Source organism: Jaculus jaculus, chromosome 3 (assembly GCF_020740685.1).
Source record: "Jaculus jaculus isolate mJacJac1 chromosome 3, mJacJac1.mat.Y.cur, whole genome shotgun sequence".
Lineage (NCBI taxonomy): Eukaryota > Metazoa > Chordata > Mammalia > Rodentia > Dipodidae > Jaculus > Jaculus jaculus.
The window spans coordinates 71597514-71625255 of record NC_059104.1 but is presented as its reverse complement, the minus strand read 5'-3'; the positions used below and the strand labels follow the sequence as shown (position 1 = coordinate 71625255).

General features: G+C 41.9%; 1 protein-coding gene across 3 annotated transcripts; it reads right to left on the bottom strand.

Moving 5' to 3' along the window:
• Atp12a (ATPase H+/K+ transporting non-gastric alpha2 subunit) lies at positions 1 to 27742 on the bottom strand. 3 transcript variants are annotated; one of them, XM_045146417.1, is made up of 23 exons: positions 27506 to 27742; positions 26683 to 26841; positions 24028 to 24087; positions 21421 to 21624; positions 20425 to 20538; positions 19075 to 19209; positions 18826 to 18943; positions 18327 to 18595; positions 16455 to 16653; positions 16203 to 16312; positions 14050 to 14184; positions 12391 to 12583; positions 10088 to 10263; positions 9168 to 9304; positions 6001 to 6151; positions 4791 to 4959; positions 4549 to 4703; positions 2360 to 2483; positions 2039 to 2184; positions 1481 to 1614; positions 1187 to 1288; positions 759 to 850; positions 1 to 590 (listed from the first exon to the last, which is right to left on the bottom strand). In XM_045146417.1, exons 1-23 carry the CDS (start codon positions 27512 to 27514, stop codon positions 562 to 564), a joined length of 3120 nt encoding a protein of 1039 aa, XP_045002352.1. In that variant the 5' UTR covers positions 27515 to 27742; the 3' UTR covers positions 1 to 561. The 3 variants fall into 3 exon arrangements, with proteins under 3 accessions (XP_045002352.1, XP_012805943.1, XP_045002353.1); XM_012950489.2 differs by having other exon boundaries at positions 27545 to 27742; XM_045146418.1 differs by having other exon boundaries at positions 27611 to 27742.

Here is a 27742-nt window from a genome sequence, read left to right as displayed (position 1 = left end):
TGGGTTTTCTAAAACATCTTTTACTTAAAAATGAGACTCATGGATACATATGTGACATATGAATACAAAACATGACTGAAATAAAATTGTTACTGGAGAGTGCTTGTTTTACAAGAAATAAATATTACATTTAAGATACAGGTACTTTCTGCTGAAGCTGAATCCTGGCAAACAGAAGCTCCTTGGTGAGCTCAGCTATGGCCATTAGACCTCTAATGAGGGTAAAAAAATCGAGGTCTGAGCAATCCTATCTTATCTTAAAGCAGATTCCAGTAGACACCTGGGCAATACAAGACCAACACAGTGAGCTTTATGTACATTTATGTACATAAACACATTCTTCCCTGTACCATTACCTTGAACTTTACATATTTAAAAATAAGGAAGTGGACATAGATACAACAATCCTATATAAACAGTTAAATCTCATCTTTAAAGTACAAAACAAAAGTATGTGTCACATAGTTTTTTTTTGCATGAAAGTCTCTTGGATGGAGTTTGGCAATGTTTAGATAGAACATGAAGAACATAGTCCTTATGCCACAGGGAAAACTGATGGTCTCAGTAATACATGTTCTTATCCCACCAGCCTGTGGAGGTAGAAAGAGGTAAGTCAGAAGGGGAAGGCCTCTGAGAGGAGGTACATGAACATTAATATCCACATTGTTAGGCCAAGGGGTGTAGTTCATTACTAGGGCACTTGCCTTATATAGCTGGTTAGATTTCCAGCCCTATAAAAAAATAAAATTTATACTTACTTCCAGGGTAGAGCCTTATGAAGAGTTTACGCATCTCATCATACACCCAAATCAAGATGGCATGTGGTATAGCCACAAACCAATACTGAGCCCTAGAAGCAAAAGGGAGGAAGGTGAGTCCTGGCTTGTCTAAAGGAATAATCCAGATCCTGGCCAATGGCCGTCGTCAGGCATGGGGACTTTCTTTTCATTTCCCCTGACTCACTGGAAAGAACAACAAATCCACTGCATTATGCAACATATCCTACAAAATCCTTATTTAACCTAGAGTGCAACTGCTAGAAGCATCATTGGGATGGGGATGGCTTGGTGAGGTCTGGAAAACCTCCTTCTTTTCAGGAATGGGCAGGTCAAAGAATGGGCCTCTATAGCTTGGGATCCATAGGTTGGAACCATAGTGTTTATTTAGGTTGTGACAGCAAGCTCACCTGAGCATGGTAAAACTGAGGGCTGTGACACTCCCAAGGCCATAGGAAAGGATTACTGCAACAATTATTTGTGAGGCGATCCCCACCCAGATGACTTTATTTCTGCAATACACAAAAAGCAAACAGATTCTAAATTCCAATATTTGTGTGATCAAGCACCAAACAGATCATGCCACAGGCAGAGCCAACATCTTATGCATTACACATGTGGCCACAGGAGGGTACTGATAATCTACAGACCTTTGTCATCCTGTGTGGCAGGCCTAAGATCCTGAAGGCAAGCATGGGAGGTACCTGAAAAGCCCCTGCTGGAAGATGGAGTTCCGCCGGGTTTTCCTGATAATGAGATCTGCAATTTGTTGGATCATGATGCCAACAAAGAAGGCTGTATAGCCTGTCCATTCTAAGAATTTCCTTTGATATCTTGTCTGTCAAGACACCAAGAAAAGAGACTATGAAACTCTAGAAGAAAATGTCTGTGAAGTCTGACACTGTTTTTCTACCCAGATTAATGTGGATTACCTTCTTGTGTTTAGAAAGAAGTTTCGTTTTCCTTAAACAAGATGAGTAAGGGAAAATGTTAACTTATGTCACCCCACTGTGGGTATTTGGTTCTGTTTTCATACCAATGGTAGAGCTACTGCAAAAAGTGAGCTCCTGGGGTTTAGTTTGAGAGATGAGGCTGAATCCTAGCAAAGGTCCATTGTCACCAAAGACCACCCCTGCTAACCCTTATTAGCTGAGAAGCTTCTATGGTCTATCTATCAAGACCATTTAAGGAAGTAAGAGTTCTATGTCAGTGAGAGGAGAGTGAAGGACCAGATGATGCTGGTAGCAGAGCTCTTGACTCACCCATTCCTGTCCATAGCTATCTTCCAAGTCATTTATACCATCTGTTTCCCATTCTACCCGTAGGTTAATGAGAGATGTAGGCCAAAAGCCCTGTTGTGCATAGACAGTGAAATATACGAGAAATGCACCTAGGGCTTGCATGAGACCTGGAAGAGTAAAAAATTTGCATGTGGGCACTATGCCAGGCTCAGAGAGCTGCCTAGTTCTCATGCTCCTCTTGGCCCTCCTGACATCTTCCACCACACTTTCATCATGCCTGGGTCTAAAATGAGTTCTCTAGGAGCACCCTTTCATGATGGAGATGAAATACCTTCCACATACCAATGTGCAGGTAAGAGTAGATGGCAAGCTCTTTGTTCACCAGTCTGTCTTTCTTCTTGTGGCGAGGTTTCCTGTTCATAATGTCACTTTCAGCTTTCTCATAGGCCAAGGCAATGGAGGGAATCTAGAGGAGGGACAGGGCCAGTCAAACCAAACCCTGAGTATCAATAGAATGATGGCAAACAAGGGTGGGATGATGCAAAAGTGGAGCTAGTATTTTCAGGGTGCAGGCAACAGGGAGCAGGGAGAATTTTTTTCTTTTTTTTTTTTAATACTTTATTTTCATTTATTTATTTATTTGACAGAGAAAAAGGGAGAGAGATAGAATGGGTGTGTCAGGGCCTCTAGCCACTGCAAACAAACTCCAGATGTGTACACCTCCTTGTGCATCTGTCTAACGTGGGTCCTGGGGAATTGAACCTAGGTCCTTTGGCTTTGCAGGCAAATGCCTTACCCAGTAAGCCATCTCTCCAGCCCCAGGGTAAATTGTTTATGTGTGAGATTTAAAATCAACACAAATTTAAAACACTGGTCTGTTTTAAAGCTGAGTGTGTGGCTCAGTGCTTGTTAAACATGCATGAGGTCTTGGGCTAAAAAAAACAATCTGGGGCTAAGGAGATGGCTTAGTGGTTATGGCCAAAGCCAAAAGATCTCAGTTCGATTCTCCAGGACCCACATAACCCAGATGCACAGGGGCGCATGCGTCTGGAATTCGTTTGCAGTGGCTGGAGGCATTGGTGCACCCATTCTCTCTCTCTCTCTCTGCCTCTTTCTCCCTCTCAAATAAAATAAATAAATAAAATATAAAAATGTTATAAGGGATGGAGGGATGGCTTAGCTGTTAAAAGAATTGCCTGCAAAGCCAAAGGACCCAGGTTCGATTCCCCAGGATCTACATGTTCTGGAGTTCATTTGCAGTGGCTAGAGGCCCTGGTGTGCCCATTCTCTCTCTCCCTCTTTCTCTGTCAAATAAATAAATAAATAAAAATAAATATTTAAAATGCTTTTTAAAAATATGACTTTTCAATCACAATGTGTTGGCAGTTTTAAATAAAGCTCATTATAATTCCCCTCCAGAGGATTTCTTTCTACCTTTTCTCCTTTTGCATGCAGTTGGACTCCAGAGAAATGTTATAGTGTCTTCTCCAGGGTCCTACCTACAAGATCACCTTTAAAAGAAGAGCCCTGGCCCCACCTCTAGATTTCCCAATTCGGGAAGCCTGAGCTGGGCCAGAGAATTTCAAAACCAGTCCATACTTGAAGAACCACTACAGTAGGAGGAAATGTGCACATTTAAAAGGGCTTGGAAGATAACCTGTTCATGAAGGGGACCTCAGTTATTCCCTCAAGGGATGACACTTTTAGATTCCCCATAATGTAGGTATCAGATCTGGGAGCTGTATAAGAGAGGGTAAGGAGTTCATCTTGTTCTCTGTTGCTGGTTTCCCCTTGGCCTGCGTAAGCCAGAGTCACATGTGGTCTTTCCTGGAGCTTTGTTTAAATGAATACATACTGGAAGTGGGGGAAGAAGGCCTAGGGGGTGGCTATTGGACAAAGCTGAATATTTGTAATTCTACTAACCAATCTCTAGCACTGAAAACAAACCAACAAAAAAGCTTCCCATCCCCACTCACCAGAAAAACAAACAAAGCAACTACCCTTATACCACTACTTCATTCAATGTTTAGGTGAGGCAATTTCAGATCAGATTCTCTTAACATGGGCTAGCTATAGTGTTATCACTTTAAGCCACTGCTTCTTGCTCAGAGGCACAGGATTATTAGGTGGATCATCTTCCCCAAACAATAGGGAAGCACATGAGCTGAAATTGACAATGGCATATTGTTTTGGGAATCAACACTCATGTCTTTTTTTTTCAGTGTTGGAGATCAAACCAGTGCTCTACAACTGAACTATATCTTTGCCATGCCTCACATCTTAAAACATTCTACATGGACAGAAGTGGTTTTAGTTTCCAAACACTTGACAGGTATCTGTAGTCCGTTTTTGGGAATTGTGGTCTGTGGACCAGCAAAATGGGTATCACCTGGGAGTTCATTAGAGATGTAGAACTTAAGGGCCCATGGTAGGAAAATTTGAGAAATACTGACTGCCCTTCTTGTGGCTCTTGAAGGTAACCATGAACTTCACCCTGGGAAGTTATCAGACCCAGACCTTGTGCCACTTACGATGTCTGTGCCCAGGTCGATGAATAGGATGGTAATGGTGCCAATGGGTAAGGGGAGCCCAACAATGATGTAGATCAAAAAGGGGCAGAGCTCAGCGATGTTCTTGGTTAGGGTGTACGCAATGGTCTTCTTTAAGTTGTCAAAGATCAGGCGACCTAGGCAAGATGTGTCTTTTTATAGGACTTGTTTCCAGTTCCCTAGGAAAAGTGGCTATCAGAAAGATATCCTGAGACCCCACTCACCTTCCTCCACTCCTGTTACTATAGATGCAAAGTTGTCATCCAGCAGGACCATGTCAGCTGCATTTTTGGCAGCATCAGAACCTGCTATCCCCATGGCAATTCCAATGTCTGCCTTCTTCAGAGCTGGAGAGTCATTCACTCCATCACCTGTCACAGCAACAACTGCATCCTATGGCAACACAGTGAGAAAATGGGAGTAAGTGGATCCAAGGGCCACTGGTTGTGTAAAAGACATACAGGATCCTTTTATCTTGAAGCTGAAGGAACCAAAATAGAAAAAGATAAAGATGGGAAATCTTAGAAGCAGGAATAAGGAGCTCTGACCTAAGACATGTTCAAATACTTTGGTGTGTGACAAGTAAACAGGTAAAAACACAGTCAACCCTCCATACTAATGGGGTTTGAATCTATAGAGAAAAAAAAAACAGGATGTGGTGCTATACATTTGTACTTCGAACACTTCTAAGCAGAAGGTAGGAAGATTTTAAGGTCAGCATAGGCTACATATAGAAACCTTGCCTCAAAAATCAAAGCCAGCTGGGTGTGGTGGTGCATGCCTTTAATCCTAGCACTCAGAAGACAGAGGGAGGAGGATCACCAAGAGTTTGAGGCCACCCTGAGACTACATAGTGAATTCCAGGCCAGCCTACTTCGACCCTACTTTGAAAAAACAAACAAATTATACAAGAAAATATTGGAAAAAGAAATAGCATTTATGTAGCATGTATATTTTCTTATTATTTTCCCAAACAATAAGAAGTAACAGCTACTTATGCAGCATTCACATTATAGTAGATATTATAAGCCATGTAAAGATGGTTTAAAGCATATGGGATGTGACTGTCTTCTATGCAAATATTATCTGATTTTTTATAAGGTGTTTGAGCAATGGTAGAGTTAGTATTCTTGTGGCTTCCTGGAATCCTTCCCCATAGATACTAGTTTCTTGAGTCTCTCTTTTTTTTTTTTTTTTTTTTTTTTGGTATCTTTACATCTCTTAACCTTTCTATGTCTATACTTATCACAGTGCCAAGTGTTTGGCTGACTTCTACACAGGAGCCCAAGTTCGTGTGATAAAATGAAGAGAGCTGGTGAGTGTGAGGCTCCAGAACGGGTTCAAAGAAGGACAGAACTTTGGCCTGCTCAGTCTCAAGTACACATTTCCCCATGGATGGCCAGACCTGGTCAGTCATCTATGTTGTCTACCCACCTGCCTCTGACAGCCCTCCACAATGATCAATTTCTGCTGAGGAGATGTTCGGGCAAACACGATTTCTGAGTAGTTGGCTAAGAGATTGTCCAGCTGTTCTGGGCTCATGTCCTTCAGCTCCATGCCAGTCACCACAGCAGCTTTAGCATCCCTAGAAGAGCCAGCAGAAGAAACTGGATGAGGCCTAAGGGTAAATCTTAGGTTGAAATATGGTTCTGGGCAAGGCATGGGCCTTGATACTCTAATGAGATCTCAGGGATTTTAGGAACTGGAGACACTTTAGTTTCCCTTTCAAGATGTAAGCTGAAGCCAAAAAATAAGGCCATTTCCTGGTACCCTATCACAATAGGAATATAATGTCAAGTGGCCTTTTCTTCCCAGAATGGGTGAGAAGTGGTGCTTCCTGGGTCAATACTTTATTTCACAAGGAAAAGGAGAGTAGAAAACTGCCTGCTTAGGGATGGATGTAGAACTCTGAGGTAAAGCACTTGCCCTGGAGTTTGGTCCCCAACATCACAAAACAAAGGAACAAACAAACTAACCAACACACCCTTACATATATATACTGGTTCTTGGAATTGCATTATGCTAACACAAGTATATAAGACTTCTTCGTTGTTTCAGGCTTATAGAAGTCTACTATGTATAATGTGCCATGTTAATAGAAAGGCTTATTAAAGCCTGTGAGCAAAATTATTGTCTACATAAATCAGGACGTAAGCATTCTTGACTATGCAGCTCTAACTGTACCATCCCACTGCTGAACTCCTCAGGCATTTTCCACTGTGCCCTACACATGCATGCCAAATTCCTTCCTTGGTTTGCCAGTAAGCTAGGTGCAGCCTGAAAAGTCAAGTGTGACTAGCAAGGTCAAGCAAGGCCTAAGCTGTTGAACTTTTCTTCCTCCTGAGTTCTCCCTTTCAGCTTAGTGAATTCTTTGGGTTCTGAAACTCTAATGCCTCTACTGCCATATGGCCTGCACATGTCTCTCTTGCTAGGAACAGTCATTTTTACTTCAGCTTCTTTTGGTTAACATTACATTTCAGCCTTCATATCTCAGCTCAAGTGCTAGAGGCCCAAAAGCAAGGTCAAGCAAGGCCTAAGCTGTTGAACTTTTCTTCCTCCTGAGTTCTCCCTTTCAGCTTAGTGAATTCTTTGGGTTCTGAAACTCTAATGCCTCTACTGCCATATGGCCTGCACATGTCTCTCTTGCTAGGAACAGTCATTTTTACTTCAGCTTCTTTTGGTTAACATTACATTTCAGCCTTCATATCTCAGCTCAAGTGCTAGAGGCCCAAGCACTGCATTATTATTTTTCATGTTTTGTAAGTTTTGAGCTTTTTAGGTTTGTTTCCCTATAGTTGCCAAATATTAGATCTAGCTCTTGATTCAAACTGTATGTCTTCTTTTTTCTTCTTCTTCTTCTTTTTTTTTTCTGAGGTAGGGTCTCACTCTAACTCTAGCTCAGACTGACCTGGAATTCACTATGTAGTCTCAGGGTGGCCTCAAACTCATGGTAATCCTCCTACCTCTGCCTCCTGAGTGCTCGCAGTAAAGGCATGCGCCACCATGCCTGGCTCAAACTATATGTCTTTTTAACTGAAAGTAGAAAATAAGAAAGATAAGGATAAGAAAGAAAAGACATTTCCTTTCCTTTTATATCTGCCAGAATGCATTGTTATGTATGTGGTCATGAAGTGGATAAATGAAAACATCACAACAGTATCCAGTTGGGCTTGGATGTGGCTCTGTGGTACAGATTTGCCTAGTTTGCACATGACCCTGGGTTTGACTATCAGCTTCACTCTCCTTTTCAATGTGGTGACTGGTATGAAAATATATAATTCTATTAGATAGAAAATACCAAATGAATAAGTAAGCCCTACTCTTGTTTTGGCAGAGGAATGTACAAAGGAGTACTAGCAAATCTGACTTCAGAGACTATTGCTGTGCCCAGAGGCTGTTACTTTGTGTTCTAATTGGTACCTTGCTACCTGATGTTTATTTATTTCTTAGAAACTCTGTTCCTAAGACTTAAGTGCTTGAAGTAACTAAGAGATGGCTTTTGTTCTTTTTTCATATGCCTGAAAGATGGGTTCAGCTGGTAATTTTCCTTTTTAGCCCTATATCCTGAAGTGTTTGATTCACTTATAACATTCATAGCCCAGGTTTCTTTCCCTTGTGTGTCTCCTTTATTGTATTATTTGTTTTCTGTCTCTCTGGCCAAATGGAAAGTTCCTCAGGTGCTGATGCATTTGTGTCTGGCACAGGGCCTGGCACTCAATATCTAACTGTTGCAAGAAATAATAGATGAATGAATAAATGATAGATGGATGGATTAAACAATAGAAATAATTGAAGGAATAAATAAAAACAGGGAAAGAAACTTTTCTTAGAAAGTTTTGACTCTACTTATTACTACATAGGAAAAGAATATGTCTGTATGGCTACACATTATAAAGCCAACTGATTATACATATAAATACCCAAGGTGATCACTGAGGAGGGTGCATGAGCCCAGAAGGATTATCAACATTCTTGTTTATAGAACGGGGCCAATGGCAACAAGTTTCATACCCTCTTTGTTTCCCCCTTTCTAAGCTTGGCACAGGTTCCAGATATGCTGTCCTATGCTGTTGCTGCACAGTGGCATTGTAGTCAGTGTTGGAGGACCCAGAAGATTTTATTATCTAGTACTGCTGTAGCTACCTCCATTTCTATAAGTATACTCTTAGATATTCACATAATGATCAAATTGAACATACACTATTGTTAAGCTCTACCTGACTGTATTTCATTGGATTTTGAAATGTCATACAAGAAGTATGTATGGCTGGGCATGGTGGCACATGCCTTTAATCCCAGCACTCAGGAGGTAGAGATAGGAGGATCACCATGAGTTCGAGGCCACCCTGAGACTACAGAGTGAATTCCAGGTCAGCCTGGGCTAGAGTGAGACTCTACCTATATTTGTTTTTTTGAGGTAGAGTCTGTGTGTGTGTGTGTGTGTGTGTGTGTGTGTGTGTGTGTATGTGAATTTTGATTAAGCCAACTTAGCTTAATTCTGGTAGCATAGTAGGCAAAAAGGTTATGTTACTCTAATAGCACAACTCTTTAGAATAAACAGGGCTCTGTGGTTAATTACTTTACCTTCTGCATTAACTTACCTTTTGTTAACTTGTTCCACAGGTATGTTGAGCCGTTTTGCAATGTCTTCCACTGTTTCACTGTCGGCTGAAATGATCCCTACACTCTTGGCAATAGCTTTGGCTGTGATAGGATGATCACCTGTGACCATAATAACCTAGAACACAAACAACAGGAACTCATGGATAATAAGGAATATTTCAGTGGCTAAGTTGTGACTCAGTATCTACCAGGATATGACCTACTCTTCCAGAACCTAGTAGGATATTGTTAGTAATTGCTGTGGTTTTGATTATGGGCAATTTTGGATCTCAGCTATTTCCAAGCAAAGTACTATTTCCATTAAATACACTCTTATTCTCAGGGGTTTGTTTGTTTATTTATCTATTTATTGAGGCAGGATCTCACTCTAGTCCAGGCTGGCCTCAAACTCATAGCAATCCTCTGACCTTAGCCTCCTAGATGTTGGGACTAAGGTGTTAGTCACCATGCCTGGCTGTTTTCACCTTGATGCAATTTCACTTGTTTAAAGGGCCAGTAGGTATTTATTTGAGATAGTTTCATATTGCTTTAACAGTCTTAATGCTAATACAGTAATGGAATTCATATTCTGACTTCAAAATCATGAAGCAAAATGGATTATGGAAACCCAAGTAATAAAACCTTTAATTATCCATCATGGTGTAGAGGAATATGTGGCTCGTTCATGTTATTGGGAGATTCATCTCACTGTAACTTTCTTGTCCATTGCACATAGATAATTGTTTGCTTTTATGTGACAGTATTGAAATCTTAGCAGAGTTCAGATAGAAATTCTAAGAAGGGAATTATGATATCTACTTGAAGAGACCTAAATACTGACAATCTCCTATAACAATTGTTCTTAGAAAGGGATATAATTCACACAGAAATTTTCTTGAGTCAGGAAAATAACTCTTACCTTTATCCCTGCACTTCGACATTTGGTGACTGCATCTGGCACTGTGGACCGAGGGGGATCAACCATGGACAAAAGCCCCACAAAACAGAGGTTAGAGGTAGGAAAGTTTATAGTGTCTGTATCAAATGAGTAGGTTTCTGGAAACTTGTCTGCTGGCAGGTAGAGATGACAGAAACCTGGAATGGACATGGGTTAGGGAAGTCAGTGAAAGTAGGGTGAGACATGATAAAAGTTAAGTTGGGGTCAGACTGCAGCTCTGTGGCACAGCATGTGCCACCAAACATGGGATGGGGGAGCATTTAGTACATTCTCAGCCCTTTACTACTTTACAAATACATGATAGAGTAGTCAAGAATTGTTTAATACCTTTAATTCCATAATACATTTTCTTAGCAAAGACATAGTTCAATTAATTCCATCCAAAAATAATGTCTTGCTTGCTCATTAGGTTCTATGCCAAGTTCTAGGGATGTTAAGGAACAAAGCAAGTACAGTAAAGAAGTCTCTCTTTAGTGGTGATGCTGAAAACATCAAGCACAATAAAACATGGTATGGGTCCAGCAGGCAGCTGCCTTTTAGACACCTGAAGAGGCAGGACAGAGCAGGAATGTTTCCCAGCGAAAAAATTCTGGGAGCAATATGGCCACTTAAGGCAGAGAAGCCGGCGCAGACTGTTGTGCAAGCTGTGGAAAGCAGTGGGCCTCAGGAGTGGGAAAACAATTCAGTCCTTAATCAAGATAAACCCATGAGAAAGGCCAGTAGGAACCAGATAGAACCATCTCTTTGTCTGAGCCATCAGCCTCTCAGGTTGAGGTCCAAGGCATTCCTGTATGTGGTGGACCTCTCAGATCTTGTGACTCTCTCATTAGCTTTTACATAACATTACTCTCAGCATGGCCCACTGCTTTCCACATTTCAGTAAAACAGACTTTAGAGGTCAAACAGAGGTTCTTGGAGGAGTCTACTGAGTTGGTGCTGTGGGCTCCTTAGGGTATGTTTGAATCAGTAACATCTTATTTGTGCATTTTTATCTGCTTTAGAAATTAAAATATCCCATAGAAGCTCACATTCCATGGATTCCATGTGTAGTAGCAAACACTTTCATGGTGTTTAATGAGCCTTACCATGTGCTATTTCCATTAATTCATCAGTCTGTAGTTCTGAACAGGGCCAGTCAGTCAATTCATGATTTTGACAATTCTATCACTCCCAAATTATACTACTTAAGGGATAGTATTTACAAAGATCCCTCCACTTCTAACACATTCTTTTGCAGTTACTAAGTTACCTTTTTTTTGTTTGTTTGTTTTTGTTTTTGTTTTTCGAGGTTAGGTCTCACTCCAGCCCAGGCTGACCTGGAATTCACTATGGAGTCTCAGGCTAGCCTCGAACTCATGGCAATCCTCTTACCTCTGCCTCCCAAGTGCTGGGATTAAAGGTGTGCACCACCACACCCAGCCAAGTTACTTTTTTCTACTCATAACATGGGAAGCTTAATCATTTTTAAAATCACTATTCCTCACTAATCAGTTACCAAGTTTTACCTACTCTGCCTCCATGAACTCTCTTCACTGACCTTCCTTCATTCTTCAGTCACTTTGCATCAAATCTTTACACTCTTCAGTCCAGCAAGGATAGCCACCTTTTGCTGAGTCCAGTATCTCTCTTTCCTTGCTGCCAGAAAGGTCAATCCTTTATAAATATGGGTATAACTCTAACTGGCCCACTCTTCCTGCACAGCCTTCAGTATTCTCCACCAACTATAAAACTAAACCCCCAATTCCTCACTACATAATAAAGGACTCCACATCATTATGTCTAATCTATTTTTTTTGGCCTTACTTTCCACATCAGCACCATCTCATCTTCCTGCAACACTACATGAATTGCTTGATCTATTCTGTATGCAAACCTCCTCTCTGTTTACCTGTCTGCTTGGTTTTTGTGGTTCCCTCATATGGATACCTCCCTTCAAATAAAGTTATTCAAGGTCAAGTTTAAAATATGACTCCTTCCATAAAGTTTTTGGTTTGGATTGTTTGGAATTGACCCATTCCCCTTGCTATTATCACATAATATCATCTTACATGTTATTATCCCATTTATCATCTGTTTTGTTCTTTTTTTACAATGCTGGGGATTAAACTCAGAGCTTCACACATGTTAGGAAAATGATGCTGAGTTACATCTCAACACTTTGTAGTCTTCTCTATATGATCTTGTGGTAACCACTGGTACCCTATGGTTGATGAGACCTCTTCCATAAGTCCCAGGAGATAGAAGGGGTTTTCTACCACACCTACCCAACACACGCTCTCCCAGGCCACCCAGCTCCATGTAGGCTGTGTGGAAGGCATCAGCAGAGTTCTTGTCCAGTGGCTGCTCCTGGCCATTGACCATGATGGTACTACACTTCTCTAAGATCCTCTCAGGGGCCCCTTTCATTACCATGAGAAAACGTTTGTCATTGGGGTCCTCTGTCTTGTGTATAGAGAGCTGGGAGGGCAGAAATTGAATGGATTAGATACAGCATCTTTACCATGGCTTTTCTAGTAACAATTCAAATAAAGGAAACACATTTTTTTCTTTCTACTTGCCCTCAGAGTGTGAAGGAGGGAGGGCAATAATGACATCTCCAGGTATGATTTATCTTTTTATCTTTATGCCCAATTGAAATATGCTAATATTTGGCCTTGGTCCAGAGGGGCATGCTGAGTTGGAATCCACACTAAGTGAAGCCTATTTATCAAACACACAGTGATTTTTAAGGTCCTCTGAAGAGGCCAGATGTGTCCCTCAGGTTGGAACAATCTGTTGGAGCAGTTGAAAGAGTTTGGCTGGAAGCTTCTTTGTCTCATCTCCCTGTGGTGAGTAGTCACCTTGCAGACTCTGAACTACTCTGAGGGCAGCGGGCATACCTGTGCTTCTTTGCCTCAGTATGGGTCTAGTTTGAATTCCTACACACCGAAGAAAACGGTGGAGGTGAAGAAGAGGTCACAAACAGCCATTCAGGAACCCAGCAAAACAACGGGAGTCACAAAAAACATGAATTCTCTTGACCTGAGCAACTCTACTTCCCAAATCATGTGCATATATTACATATTAGTATATATAATAATGAAATAGCTAAATGTCTGCAGAGTCTTATTAAATACCAGGTACTCTCTAAACATACAAATGATTCCAGAAAAAAAAATGTGAATGGGGAAATTATTTAGTTGTTTTTGTGGTGCTGTGGCTTGAACCCAGGGCTTTGCAAATGTTAGATAACCAGAATACCAATAAATTACATAATCCAGGCCTGGAAGCTTTTTAAACTTGAAGTCATGGGGAGAAAATAATATGCAAATAAAAATGCTGAAGCCAGGTGTGGTGGCACATGCCTTTAATTCCAGCACTCAGGAGGCAGAGGTAGGTGGATCACTGTGAGTTCGAGGCCACCCTGAGACTACATAGTGAATTCCAGGTCAGCCTGGGCTAGAGACTGAGACCCTACCTTGAAAAAACAAACAAATAAACAAACAAACAAACAAAATATTGATACTTTGGTATTAGTAGTTGATTCCAAATCAATAGTTATTGGATTTTGAATTAACAAAAGAATATAAATTAGGGCTGGAGAGATGGCTTAGCGGTTAAACGCTTGCTTGTGAAGCCTAAGGACCCTGGTTCGAGGCTCGATTCCCCAGGACCCACGTTAGCCGGGTGCATGTATCTGGAGTTCGTTTGCAGTGGCTGGAGGCCTTAGCACGCCCCTTCTCTCTCTCTCTGCCTCTTCCTCTCTCTGTCTGTTGGCCAACAAGAAAACCTTGACCTGGACTGATAAGATATTTAGACCTATATCCTCTTGAGAACTATTTTGAAAGTAGATATCATCTAGAATATGAATATTAACTAATAAGTAAGCATAGTAGAAGTGGCATTCTAGCAACAGAGATTGCTAGTTGTGAGCAAAAATTCACCTGAAATTTGTTGGTAGAATTAAAAGGAATTTCAGCAACTTTGCAGTTTCTTTTTCTAATTTTCATAACATCACCCAAAATGACTTCTGAGAATTTCAAAAGAGCAGTTTCTGAGGCATCTCCAACTACAACTTTCTGGGAATAAAAAGAGATAAATATTTAATACACATAATCTGGTTCTTTGTTACTATTTTCCATGAACCACCTTGCCCTTAGGAAATGAACCAATACATCTCTGACTAAGCTTAAGTAATTAAAGAGACAAGACCCTCACATGACCATCAGTGACAGAGCCAAGACTCTGTTAAGAATATAAATCAATGATATCACCTACAGGCACTAGGGCTATGAAGCTTTATGGGTAATGGAGGGTTTCCTGAGCTCTGTCCTAGATGACCAGGTTACCTGGAGACATCAGAGAAAAGTCTTCTAGAAAGCAGAAAGCCATAAGTGGAAGTGCAGATGGCTATAGAGGGCTTGGTAAGATTTGTAGGTTCCTGAAAGACAGCCTGCAATTTAGATTCAAGCATCAGAAAACATAACTACCGAAAAATTTTGAGCAATATTTGGTGAAGATATAATTAGAATTTAAAGAAAATTAGTAGCAAGTGGAAACACTGGGGAAGAGGAATAAACAAAGAAAGAGGCTGATTCAGCCACTCAGATGCAAGGTACTGGTTATAACAGATACACAAAATTATGTATATTTCAAATTAAGAATGATAGAAGGAAAGAAAAAATCAAAGATAACTTCCTTTGGCCTGAAGATAAGTAGGGTGAGTATGTCATAGAAAAATAGAAAATTTGGGACAAGCCAAATTTTGGACTGAAAGCCAGGCTTGGCACAGGTAGAAAGTAAAAACTATTGATAGGCTAACATGGTAGAAATTTCAAATGAACACATCACAGCTTTTCAGGAGGACCAGTGAAAATTTAGGACTGGGCATAAAAATCTGAGGTGCATTAGGACCCAAAGAGTTGTGTTATAGAAAAAAGAAAAGCAGGGCTGGAGAGATGGCTTAGTGGTTAAGGTGCTTGCCTGCAAAGCCAGAGGACCTCAGTTCGACTCCCCAGTACCCACATAAGCCATATGCACAAGGTAGTCCATGCATCTGGAGTTCCTGTCCAGTGAATGGAAGCCCTGGTGTGCTCATTCTCTTTCTGTCTCTCTCTCACTCTGCCTCTTTCCCTGTCTCAAATAAATAAAAATAAAATATTTAGAAAAAGAAAAGCAAACACACAAAAATATGAGAAAGAGGAAGAATCAGGGGGGAAAAATCGTCATATGAAAGAGCCACGACACATTGAGTGACAGACTCATTGAAATGGAAAAGAGTGATAAGGGAGGAAAAGAGGATGGAAGAAGGGGGCAGAGGGAGGGAGAGAAAGAGAGAACAGAAGAAGATAAGGAAGATAAGGAGGAAAACACAAAGAGGAGGGAGAGTATTTTATGTTCTAATATTCCAGGACCTCTTGCAGTTCCATCTGCTACCACGTTGTAGTCAAGAACAGAATGTGCTAGATCAGTCCTTTTATTTCCATCCAATTGTGTTTTAAACTTCAGCAAATAGCATTTATGTAATAAGGTACTTTGATTGTAGCTATTTAGTTGTTAAAGAAATTAGGAAAGCAAATTAAAAACAAATTCATTTCTTGAAATGACAGAATTTGGAAAAGGACTCAAATCAATACTCTGAGAATCATCTAAGCATCCTCCTGATTTCTCAAAGCTAAGTGAAGAAAACTTTCTGTGTGTTTTATGAGTCATTTTTACCAGTGCACACTTTACACACAGTTGCAGAGACAAAACCAAATGCCCAAATAGAAGACAGACAGTGACCTCATACTGCAAGTGACTTAAAACAGAGGTCTGGGGCTGGAGAGATGGCTTAGCAGTTAAGCACTTGCCTGTGAAGCCTAAGGACCCCGGTTTGAGGCTCCATTCCCCAGGACCCATGTTAGCCAGATGCACAAGGGGGCGCACGCGTCTGGAGTTCGTTTGCAGTGGCTGGAAGCCCTGGCACATCCATTCTCTTTCTCTCCCTCTCCCTCTTTCTCTCTGTCTATCACTCTCAAATAAGTAAAAAACAAAAAACAAAAAACGCCCCCCCCAAAAAAAAAAAACCAAAACCAGAGGTCTGTAGCAGCTTTACCTTCATGATGGGGACATTCTCCTGTCCTGGCCTGAACTCGGCTCTGTTACACAATGTTATTATCTTGGACAAGGAAGCCCAGGTTTCAGAACTTTGGTCAAAGACTTGGTCTGGAACACAGAAAGAACAGTGGCTGTATGGGTGCTGGACCTGCCATGCCCAAACCATGCCCTGAAGACTGGTGCTACTCTCAGCCCGCCACTCTACTCAACCTTTGGTTTTTGGCTAGAACAAACCCTCCATACAACTCACTTGCTTGGTTTTCACTTGTGTCAGCCATAAAGATTTGATTGTCAAACCACAGATGAGCCACAGTCATCCTGTTCTGGGTCAGGGTCCCAGTCTTATCTGAGCAGATGATGGAGGTGGAGCCAAGGGTCTCCACTGCCTCCAGGTTCTTCACTAGGCAGTTCTTCTTAGCCATCCGTTTCGCTGTCAATGACAGGGTCACCTGACAGGAGAGAGAGAAAGATGCTTTGGGGACAGATATTTTGAACTCAGGTTTGATCAAATAGAAATTGCTAAGGTTGTGTTTAGCAATTTAGACTTTTAGGAGAGAGATGGGGATGGCTCAGCCAGAGGTAGTTATTACTGCAGCAACTCTGGCCTACTGACTTTTAAGCCACTACAATCACCACAATCTTTTAAAAAAAATTAGAGATGTCTGATACTTTTCTCATCCCTACATTCTGTGAAGAAAGTGCTCCTGAAGTCCCACAGGCAGCAAAGAGGGGCCAGGTGGCTGTGGTTGGTCCTCATGTGTAATTTGAAGAGCTTGGGAAGCGGTGTAGATTAGTAGTAAAGTACTGGCCTAGCATTCATGACACCCTGGATCTAACAAAACAACCCCCTCCCCCTCCCAAAAAAAGCCAAGCCTAGGAGCTTCAACCACCTGGTCCTTGCCACAACAGAAATAAGTTAAGAGAGACCGTAACTGATATAGACCAAAGAGATTGTCCTCAAGTACTCACATGTTGCTTTAGGAAATCAAGAAATGTTTAAAAACAATAGTGCGGTGGGCTGGGGAGATTGCTCAGTGGTTAAAGCACTTGTTTGCAAAAATAGTACTGAGGAGAACCTAGGGCTTTGCACATGCTAGGCAAGTGCTTTACCTGAGCTACATCCGCAGACCTAGAATTTCACTAGATTCTTTGAAATCTTCAGATCTCACAGGATTTTTTTTTTCTTGCTCTAAATTCTCCAAATTACTGTCTCCTAGACTCGCATGTGCTTTGGAGCTCAAAAACATCTCTTGTCTTTTAGTCATATAGCTAAAGAATTTGAACATGAACCCTACCATGGGAGGGGACTTTTTTCTAAGGACTGAATTAGATGAACTTTGATAAAAGCAAACAAGGAGAGACCTGGCTGTCTGAGGTTTGGGCAGGAAGGAGCTAAATTCCTATACAAAAAGAAAAAAAAATTAAAGAATAAATGTAGGGCTAGAGAGGTGGCTTAGCAGTTATAAGGCATTTTCTGAAAAAGTCAAAGGACACAGGTTCAATTCCTCAGTACCCACATAAAGCTGGATGTACAAGGTGGCACATACATCTGGAGTTTGCAGTGGCTAGAGGCCCTGGTGTGCCCATTCTCTCTCTCTCAAGTAAATAAGTAAAACATAAAAAAAAAGAACTGTGTAGAAGGTGTTGTACTTATAGAAATCCTATAAATGGTAGTTTAAGTCTATCTTCTCTAGACTTTAAGAGGGTGAAGTAACCTATATGAATTGCAGGTAGATTGTCTGAAAATACAACGTTTTTAGTGACAATGCATTAAAATATTAAAAATACCACAATTCACCAGGCATAGTGGCACATGACTTTAATCCCAGCACTCAGGAGGCAGAGGTAGGAGGATCACTGTGAGCTTGAGGCTAGCCTTGAACTACAGAATGAGTTCCAGAACAGCCTGGGCTAGAGTGAGACCCCACTTCGAAAAAAAAAAAAAAAAACAACCTACAATTCCTTTAATCAACCCCTCTAAGAAAGTCTATTCAGAATGTCCCATAGTTGTCCCTAATAGAGAGGGTTGTTTCTCTACAAATGGAGGAATCTGTGGCTTGCCAGCAGCAGTAGTAGATACCAACAATAAGGTGTTGCAGGCTCCCTAACAGCATGGACTCACAGTAACTGTGGCCAGAAGGCCCTCAGGCACATTGGCCACAATGATGCCAATGAGGAAGATAATGGAGTCCAGGACATAGTACTTCATAGACACAGCGATGATGAAGAAAATGATGCCAATGGAAACAGCCACTCCTGCCACAATATGGACGAAGTGCTCAATCTCAATAGCAATGGGTGTCTTCTCACTTCCAATGCCTGAAGCCAAGGAGGCTATGCGACCAATGATGGTGCGGTCACCCGTGTTGATGACTAAGCCAGTTGCTGTGCCTACAAGAGAAGTAGACATTTTACTCTAGGGGTCCTGTATATACCCCTCTCTGGTAGCTTATAGAATGAATCAGCATATGACATTAATGGCCAACACACCAATTCTCTGCCCCTTAAATTATGTGTTTCCTCTGGGAAAGTTTACAACAAGGAATATGAGAAAACCTTAGACCCAAGAGGGAGAGGTAGCAGAAGTGAGGCATATACTCCTGAGAGTCAGCTGCCCTTACCTTCCAGGCATGTTGTGGAATAGAAGACTATATTCTTTGTTTCCAGGGGATTTTCATGAGTAAATTCACTTGAACGAGACTGGGGCTCAGATTCCCCAGTGAGAGAGGAGTTATCTACCTGGAAGAAATTTCAAAAATAGTTCAAAATTAGGCACTTTGTCCTCTGCCTTTTCTGTTGAGATCAGGAGAGAAAACAGTGGCTACTAGCTACAAGCAAGCTCTTCAGGGTGGGTTCCCCCTGATGCTCACCTTGCACCCCTGGGAATACAGCAGCCTGATGTCTGCAGGGATCTGGTCTCCTCCTTTAATCTCCACAATATCTCCCACCACCAGCTGCTCTGCAGGGATTATCTTCTTTTCTGAATCACGTATAACAAGAGCTTGCTGCAGAAGAACCACAATAGATGCCTCAGCCTCAGTGTGTGCTGACCTTATGCTGTATGAACCTCACCAAATCCCAGGGACAGGGACCATGGGACCCCACAACTGTCAAAATGATGGAGATGAAACTGAAGACTGTTTCACTGAGGACCACAAGACCTGAGAACTAATTTTTTCTTGAATTCTGCTCTTGGAACCAGGTGGGGGTGTTGTCACCTGGTATATATGACCAAGGGAGATAATGAAGATGAGACTTCTGACTGGGCAGCCAGAGTAAGAATACTGCTGAGATTGAGGAGCTGTGTTTTGTAATATTTTTATTAATTTATTTGAGGAGCGAGAGAATGGGCACACCAGAGCCCCTAGCTGCTACAAAGTAACCCTAGATGCATGTGCCATTTTGTGCATCTGGCTTTTTGTGGGTACTGGGGTATTGAACCCAGGCTATCAGACTTTGCAAACAAGAACCTTTAACTGCTGAGCCATCTCTCCAACCCTGAGATTGGGGATCTTTTTAAATTTTTATTTTATTTTTATTTTTTATTTTGTTAGAGAGTGAGTGAGGGACAGAGGGAGAGAGAGAGAGGGAGAGAGGGAATGAATTGGTGGGCCTCAGCTACTGCAATCAAACTCCAGATGCTTTCACCACCTAATGGGCATGTATGACCTTGCGCTTTCCTCACCTTTGTGTGTCTGGCTTACCTAGGCTCTGACGGCTTCACAGGTAAGCACCTTAACCACTAAGCTATCTCTCCAGCCTGAGGTTGAGGATCTTTAATGAGGTGGCTGCCTGCATCCTGAGATAGCAGAAGGCATCTCTTGTACCAAGAATCTTCCCTTCTAGCTGGTAGCTTTTTTGGGTTAGGTCCAACGTAGTTTCCCCCACTGTGGACTTTTAACAGGGGTTCCTAGAGCACCAGCACCCCAAGGAACATTCAAGGAATTACAAGCAAAACAGTCACAGATAGAGAAGCCTACCTGGACTTTTTTGTATGTCAGTGAAGGAATATTCTGGAACACTGTCCAAATGGTCCAGAAAATATTGTACCATGATTAATGTTCTGTCCTACTTGTCCTCTTTGTGACCATCTTAGAACCCTGTGAGTTAATAGGATTTCAGAGACATGAAGGAACTTGCCCAAGATGTCCCAGACAGCAAAGGGAGGGATCAAGACTGCTTTCTTAACAGGAAGCTAGGGAGGGGTGGCTGCTACTCACCTGGGGGATCATCTTACTGAAGCTAGCCATGATGTTGGTGCTTTTAGCTTCTTGGTAATAAGCAAAGACACCCGTTAAAATAACAACCAGCACAAGTATGGCACCTAAGTAAATCTGGGTGAAGAAAAGAGGCTGTAGTCAGAAAAACAAGTAACAAGTTGATAATCCTCAATCCAAAAAAAATCCAAAATCTGAAACAGCTCAAAATTCAAAACTGTCGAGTACCAGTGTGTGTGATGCCAAAGTGAAATATTCCACATAACTTCAAGTGGCAGATCACGTGAAAACACTAAAAATACTTCCAAAAATTACTTTTAGGCTATATGCTTATGGTACATATAAGACAAAAAAAATTGTGTTTTGTTTGGGTGTCATCCCCCAGGATATCTTTTTTTTTTTTTTAATTTTGAAGGATTTATTAAAGAAGAATTAAGGTAAGAGGAAAAAGCAGAAAAGCTTCCAAGCCAAAAGGAGCTCCCCCTTTCCCAGGGGAGAAAGAGTCCCCCCAGGATATCTTACTATGAATATATACATATTTCATCCCTCCTCAAATATGAGCCCCCAAACATGTCTGGTCCATTATGCTCCTTGGCAATCACTTTCTGCTCCTGTCCCCATGGATGTGTCTTTTAAGGGAAGTGCCTATATGGATATTTCATATATGTGGTCTCATAACCACATAACTTCTTTTTTTGGTATGACATCTGTCAATTCAAATTTGTGGTTTTGGTACTCAGTTGAGAACAGGCATAGCTGCCTTCCTTGGTAAAGGAGAATTTTCATCCTCAGGAACTCAGTATTTTGTCTATATTTTAAAATTCATGTTCACACAGACTTGGAGACATTAGAAAATGAGATGATTTGCTTTACAACTGTGAGAACTCATCATGTCTGATGGGCTATAGAATCATGCCTCCAGTCCAACACTGTGCTCACAGACAGCCTCACTTTATGACTATTACTCTACTACTCAACAAAACCAGAATGGTGACTTACATTGTCTTGGGAGGTGGACTTATTGCTCACATACTGAATCCCATATGCCATCCAACACAGGATAGCACCTATCCACAGAAGGATGGAGAAGCCTCCTACCATCTGCTTGAGAAACTTGATAATCTCAGGTATCTGCTTGGGAGGTGTTAGAACATTGGGCCCATTCTGAGCCAGGAGCTCCACAGCTCTAGTGCTAGAGAGACCCTGAAACAGCCAAAAACAAAACAAAACAAAACAAACACAATTCATACATAGAAACATGAATTAGACATCCCTCCTCCCTCCAGAGATTGGGCTTAATGGTTCTTCAAGGTATAGTAAGGTACTGACATGCCCAAGAAGGGCTTGAAAAAGTGAATGATGCCTCATCCTTCCACTTCCCACCTTTTGAATAGGATTGCTTTAATTTTTATTTTTGTTAATGGGGTACCATGTGATGATGTTTCAATATATATACACTGCATAATATTTAAATCAGGTTAAACAGATCTATCTCCACAAACATTTAGCATTAGGTGGGGTGAGTACTGTGGATTAAACAAAGCATGCTAGGCAAGCACTCAACTAAGCTACATGTCCATTCTTCTTTAATTTTTTATTTTGAGACAAGAACTTGCTATGTAGCCCAAGCTGGTCTTGAACCGTCTTGCCTCAGCCTTCTGTGGGTTTTGGTTACAGCCATGTGCCATCACATCCACACCCACTGTCACAGAGAATATTTTGTATATATCCATTCTCCCTATATTTTGTATATATCCATTCTTCCCTGGAAGCTACTTAAAGGAAAGGTCACTATTTTGTTCATTTTCAGTCTGCTTTTTCTGTAGAACTGACTCAACTATTCATTGAGTGACTGGATTCTAAGTTAACAACTTATCACCACCTTTCATCTGCAGTTCCTTTCCAGAACTCTTTCTCAGTTAACTGTTGAATATTTCCACAAGACTGCTACAGAGATAGTTCTGCATTACACAGATTGAAACTGTAGCATCTGTGTTTAGTATATAAACTTTTCCCCTTGTCCTTATTCCCTAAACAATGCTAACACCTACTTCCATATCCTCTGCAAAGTCATTTAGACATGATTTAAGGTATACAGGAAATGTATGCAGTATTATGTATTATGCCACTATAGAAAGAACTTGAGCAACTATGGATTCTGGTTTCTGTGAGGCACAATGGAACTGCTGCTCTGTTGATAACAAGGGACACCTAATTCAAAATGAAATTCATCATGGACTCCTATTCGCTGTGTTCTTTATCTCTCATACTCACTCACCTGCCACCTGATCATCTCCTACCTTAACTTAGCTAACTGGATTGGGGATTTGTTCAACTTTCCTTATTTCAAGTGATCTTTGTAAGTTTTTTGTCCCTTAAATCTGTCACTTTCTTTCTGTCCATCTTCCTGAACTGCCCTGTTTGGGCTTGTCATTTCAGTTCTGTGCTATTATTCCATTTTTTTCCCAGACAACTCTTCTATTTAAAAAAACAAACAAACATATATGTGTATACATACATACATATCTTCTACCAGAATTGCTTCAAATTACTTTCCCATTAGAAATGTTACCTCTTATACAACTAATAAAGCCCCTATTCCTCAGTTTAACATGAAAGAGCTTGACAATTTACCTGATAACCTTGCTCAGCCACCTCTTCCCCTTACTTTCCCCCTTTCATACACATGCTGGCTCCTGGCAAGTCCAGATTGCTGTCCAAACCCACCTTCATTCTTTCTCACCCCTCAATACTCCTTATACTTAGATTTGAGTCATCATTGTGAGTCGCATTCAGGTAGTATAGCATCCCAGAGTCTGCTCTTTTCCCTCTAGCCAGAATTCATCCATTTCTCAGGGTCTAATTTCAAATTTTTGTTGGTCATCCTAGTGTAGCAGAGTAGATGTTACCTATCTGCCTCCTTAAGGCCATGATTATTCCCCTTTTTTCCTTCTCACTACCAATCCAGTGTAAATCTCATGGTAAGCATTTTTCTTCAATTTGAACAAATGGATATTCAGGTTTATAGATCTGTCAAGAGGCCCAAACTTTTGAAATGAACTTATATTTGAATTTACAGAAGAAAGAAATAGTTCTGAAGTAGGTGAGTTAAAGTTCTGAGGGCACACTAGGGTTCCCTACACCCTTCATTTCTTCTCACAGAAGGCAATGGGCAGACAAAGCTCTAAAATGGTGACTTTTGGTCCTCACTTTCTAACAGTGACCTCCTCAATAAAAATAAAAATAAAAATGGCCTCATGCACCATTATACTTCCTAGAGACAGGCATTCAAAGCAACCTTGGTCATGACCATAAGGAAGCATCTGAAGCTTTCTAGAGCCATTGAAGCTTTCCTACTGTCTTTGCCTGGCATCTAGCTCAGTAAAGGAACTCTGTTAAGAGCCTTGGCTCAGGCACACCAGTTCCAGCAGGCCACACTGCCTGACTCAGGTTCTAAGCATGTAGATGATGGACAGCCTTGCATGGTTCCTAGATTACTATAGGTGACTTTGCTTCTCCACACAGCCTGAACATACCACCTCTTCACATTTGTATGGTCAAAAACCCCTTTGTTACCACCACCACATACACAGTTCAATGACTCACCTTGCTGATATTTGTGCCATATTTCTGTTCCAGTTCCTGACTACTGAGCTTATGGTCGTCCTGAAACCAATGTAAAGGACAATAGAGTGAATAAGATCATTCCAAAAGACTCACCCCCAACCTTTGACCAGCTTTGAAAGGTGAAAATAGCAATGAGGATGGGAGGGGGTCAGGAAGGCTGGTGGAGAGGAGAGAAGGAACCCCAGTGCCAGGGTTGATTCTGGTAAAGAAGATCTTACCATGAGTCCTGGCCCTCCCTGAGAAAGCACACTTCACTTGCTATTGATATCTAGTTTTTATATTTTGGTTTTTATGAACAAAGCAATACCTCAGTTTAACCTCCAGGACATGCAAGTCCTGGGATCCTCAACTGGCACCTACTAGCTAGCTGGTTACTTCATTTAGATTGAGATGCTGGGTCTTGGGTGAAGGTAATAAGCAAACTCAAAGGACATCCAGGATGAGAGCAGGGAGGAGTGGAAAGGTGAGGTGAGGCTGTGTCTATCTGCGTCTCCCTCTGCTGGCCAAAAGTAGAAATAGAACAGGGAAGCCCAGGTCTGCTCAGGCTGGTCAGTCAGGAGGCTTTAGATATCAAAGCTCTAAATTGCCACAGAAGCCAAGGTGCAAAGGCACTAAGTTTCATGTTACAAATTGAAGGGCTCAGCATATACATGAGGAAAAGGAGGGAAAGCAAGACACTCCTTTCTCAGCAGGGCAACAGGCTAATCTTATGGAAAAGATTTTTTTTTTTATCACAATATTACACATCTTCCCAAAATACTCAAAGAGAAATACTCATCACTATTAGTAGAAAGTTCTGGGTGTGGTGGCTCATGCCTGTAACCTCAGAACATGGTGGGCTGAGGCAGGAGGATTGCAAGGTTGAAGCCAGCCAAGCCACATAGTGAATTCCAGGCCAACTTGGGCTACATAGCTAAGACCCTGTCTCAATAAGTGAGAAAATAAATAAATAAATAAATAAATAAAATTTATATCAGCAGGCATATTAGAGAGTAGACATATTCAAGTAGCAATCTCAAGGTAAAACAGATGTTTTCAATCTTAAATGCTAGAGATACACAGGAAATAGTACATCTTTATTCCCTAGTATTGTTCTTTGTCCTGCTCAGCTTCACTTAATCTGCTTAACAACCCTATGAGATAGGCATCATGGTTGCTTTTAAGCATGGTCTCACTCCATAGTCCAGATTGGCCTTGAATTTAGGATCATTTCATCTCACTCTTACAAATGTTGGGATTAGAGGTGAGTGAAAAATAGGAAAGTGAACATCACTCATACTGAGATTTACATTAAAGCCAATCCAACTGTGAGCTGTCTTCTTAAATGTCTATCAGGATATATGCACACAGTGTACTGTTAAATGTAAATCAGGATATACACATGCAAGTATACTATTAAATGTTTAACAAGATTTCCAGAAAAGATAAACAGCACTGAATTGTAGCATATATTTGTTGGTTTCTCACTATGATCTCACCTTGCCAGGTTCCTGGACAATTGGGAACCTAGCCTGAATGAGAAGGCTGCATCAGTCCGGCAGCTAGTCAATGCTCACAGAAATTTAAAGTCTCAATGGACTGTAGGTACAACCTAGTAGAATCTTAAGCTTCCTGTAGGTTTCCTCTTTGGCTTACTGAGAGGCAGAGTAGCTCTTTATTAAAGTGGCCATAATCCAGAAGTATCCCTTAATAATAATATTGGGGACTGGGAAGTTAGTTCAGTGGGTAAGCTGCACAAACATGAGCATCTGAGTTCAGGTCCTCAGCATCCACTGTAAAAATGCTAGGTGTGGCAGTGTGCACCTATAATCCCAGCACTGGCACACCCATTCTCTTTCTCTCTCTCTCTGACTCTTTCTCTCTGTCACTCTCTCTCAAATAAATAAATAAATAAAATATTTTATAAAAGTAATGTGGGGAGCGAATAAGTAAGACACCCAATGTGGACTTCTGGTGTCCATATGCATGCACATACACATGCATATATACAAACACACATATATACATGCACACCATACACACACACGATATTATCCATCCATAAAGAGCATTACTTATAAAATGTCCAGTTAATTTTCTCCTTATAGACCTTGACAATTATTTATTTCTCATTTTACATAAAAAATGGGGAGTGGTGGAGCTAGTGTGTGTATTTCCAGTTCCAGGTTAGTCATGGAGAAGGACTTGGATTGACACTGGGTTGAGGAATTTCAGTCTAGCATTCCTATGCCTGGAGCTGTTTTCTCCAATACTCATAACTGAAAACCTAGCAAGTTCTACAGTTTTGGTTTTCCTCCTTGGAAGTTCCAGTTCAAATAGTTTTACTTATCATGTGGCTGTGTCTCATTGGAGCCACTGAAAAGAAGCGGGGTGTGGGCTTTGCTTTTAGGTTAGAGTCATATGCTTTTCTATCCCTGTTCAACCTGGGGCTGTCTCCAACTAGAATACAGGAATCCTGCAGGAATAGGGGCAGGGACACACCCAAGGACAGGTATCACACAAAAAAACAATCAAAACCAGGATACAAATCAAGGGATTCCAAATTCCTGAGGCTGAGTTTTCTCTTTAAGAGAGAGGTTATAGCAGTAAGTTTTCTGGAAGGCTCATGGACTCCTTTGTCTTAAGGAGACTCACCAGATCAAGTTCTTTCTTAAGCTCCTCTTTCTGATGACGCTCCTTGAGTTCTGAGTCCTTGGTCTTCAGGCCTTTATACTTCTGTTTGCCATCTCCCTGCTCTGCTTGCTTGACATCTTTAGTTCCATCCAGCTCTACAGAGTAAATATCTAGTGTTTTCTGAAAGAGAAGCAAGGGTGCAGCGATGGATTGTGGACTCAGATGGGTTATCTGAAGAGGTACTGAGCGCCTCCCCGAGGGTGGGGACCTGCACTGAGGAGGGAGCTCTTTGGCCCCTCAATACCACTTCAAGAAAGTGGGGTAGCAGGCCTGTGGGAAATCTCCCTCCTCCATCTCCGAGGAGTCCTTCCCTTCCTCATGGCCTCTCTTCAAGGGCTCCTTCTCTGGGGTGGGGCAGGTGGGAAGTTAGCTAGGACCATGTTGCCACAAATCACACTAGCTGGTTTGCCTTGGGCGGAGGGGAGGGCGCGGGGGAGGGGGGGAGTTAAGGGGGGGGGGGACGGCGACAGCGGGGCGGGAGAGGGGCAGGGGAACTCTGAAGAAGACCTACTAATGGCTTGACTTTTCAGACTACCCAAGCATCCAACACAAGCTCAGCGCCATCCCTGATTAAGAGCCTGCAAAGTAGGTTCTGTGGGCCTGGTTGGTCTTTGTACCCCCTCCATGCGCATCTGAGCATGCTGGCTCTGGAGTAGCACGTATCTGCTCGGCAGCTGGGAGTGAGTTCAACGTAAAGACTCCCTCCTCTTGCCCTGAGACAGGACACTTTTTTTTAGCTTTCCCGCTGGCCTGCTCTGGTTCTCCCGGAGGGGTGTGCACGCACCCGGCGCATGCTGCAGCGGTGGCTCGGGCGCTGGCTTACTCCGGGGGGTGGGGAGCGAGCGCGGTGCTCTGGGCCGGAGTCCCGACACTGGCGCGGTACCGGTACCGGCGAGCCGGGTAGTGCTGCGTGGGGCAAGTCCTGCCAGGTGGCGGTGGAGACCGAGCCGAGCGCGGGGTCCAGGGCAGTGGTGGAGGCGTTGGCTGTGCAGGCGGTGGCGGGGACCCTGCAGCACCTCCA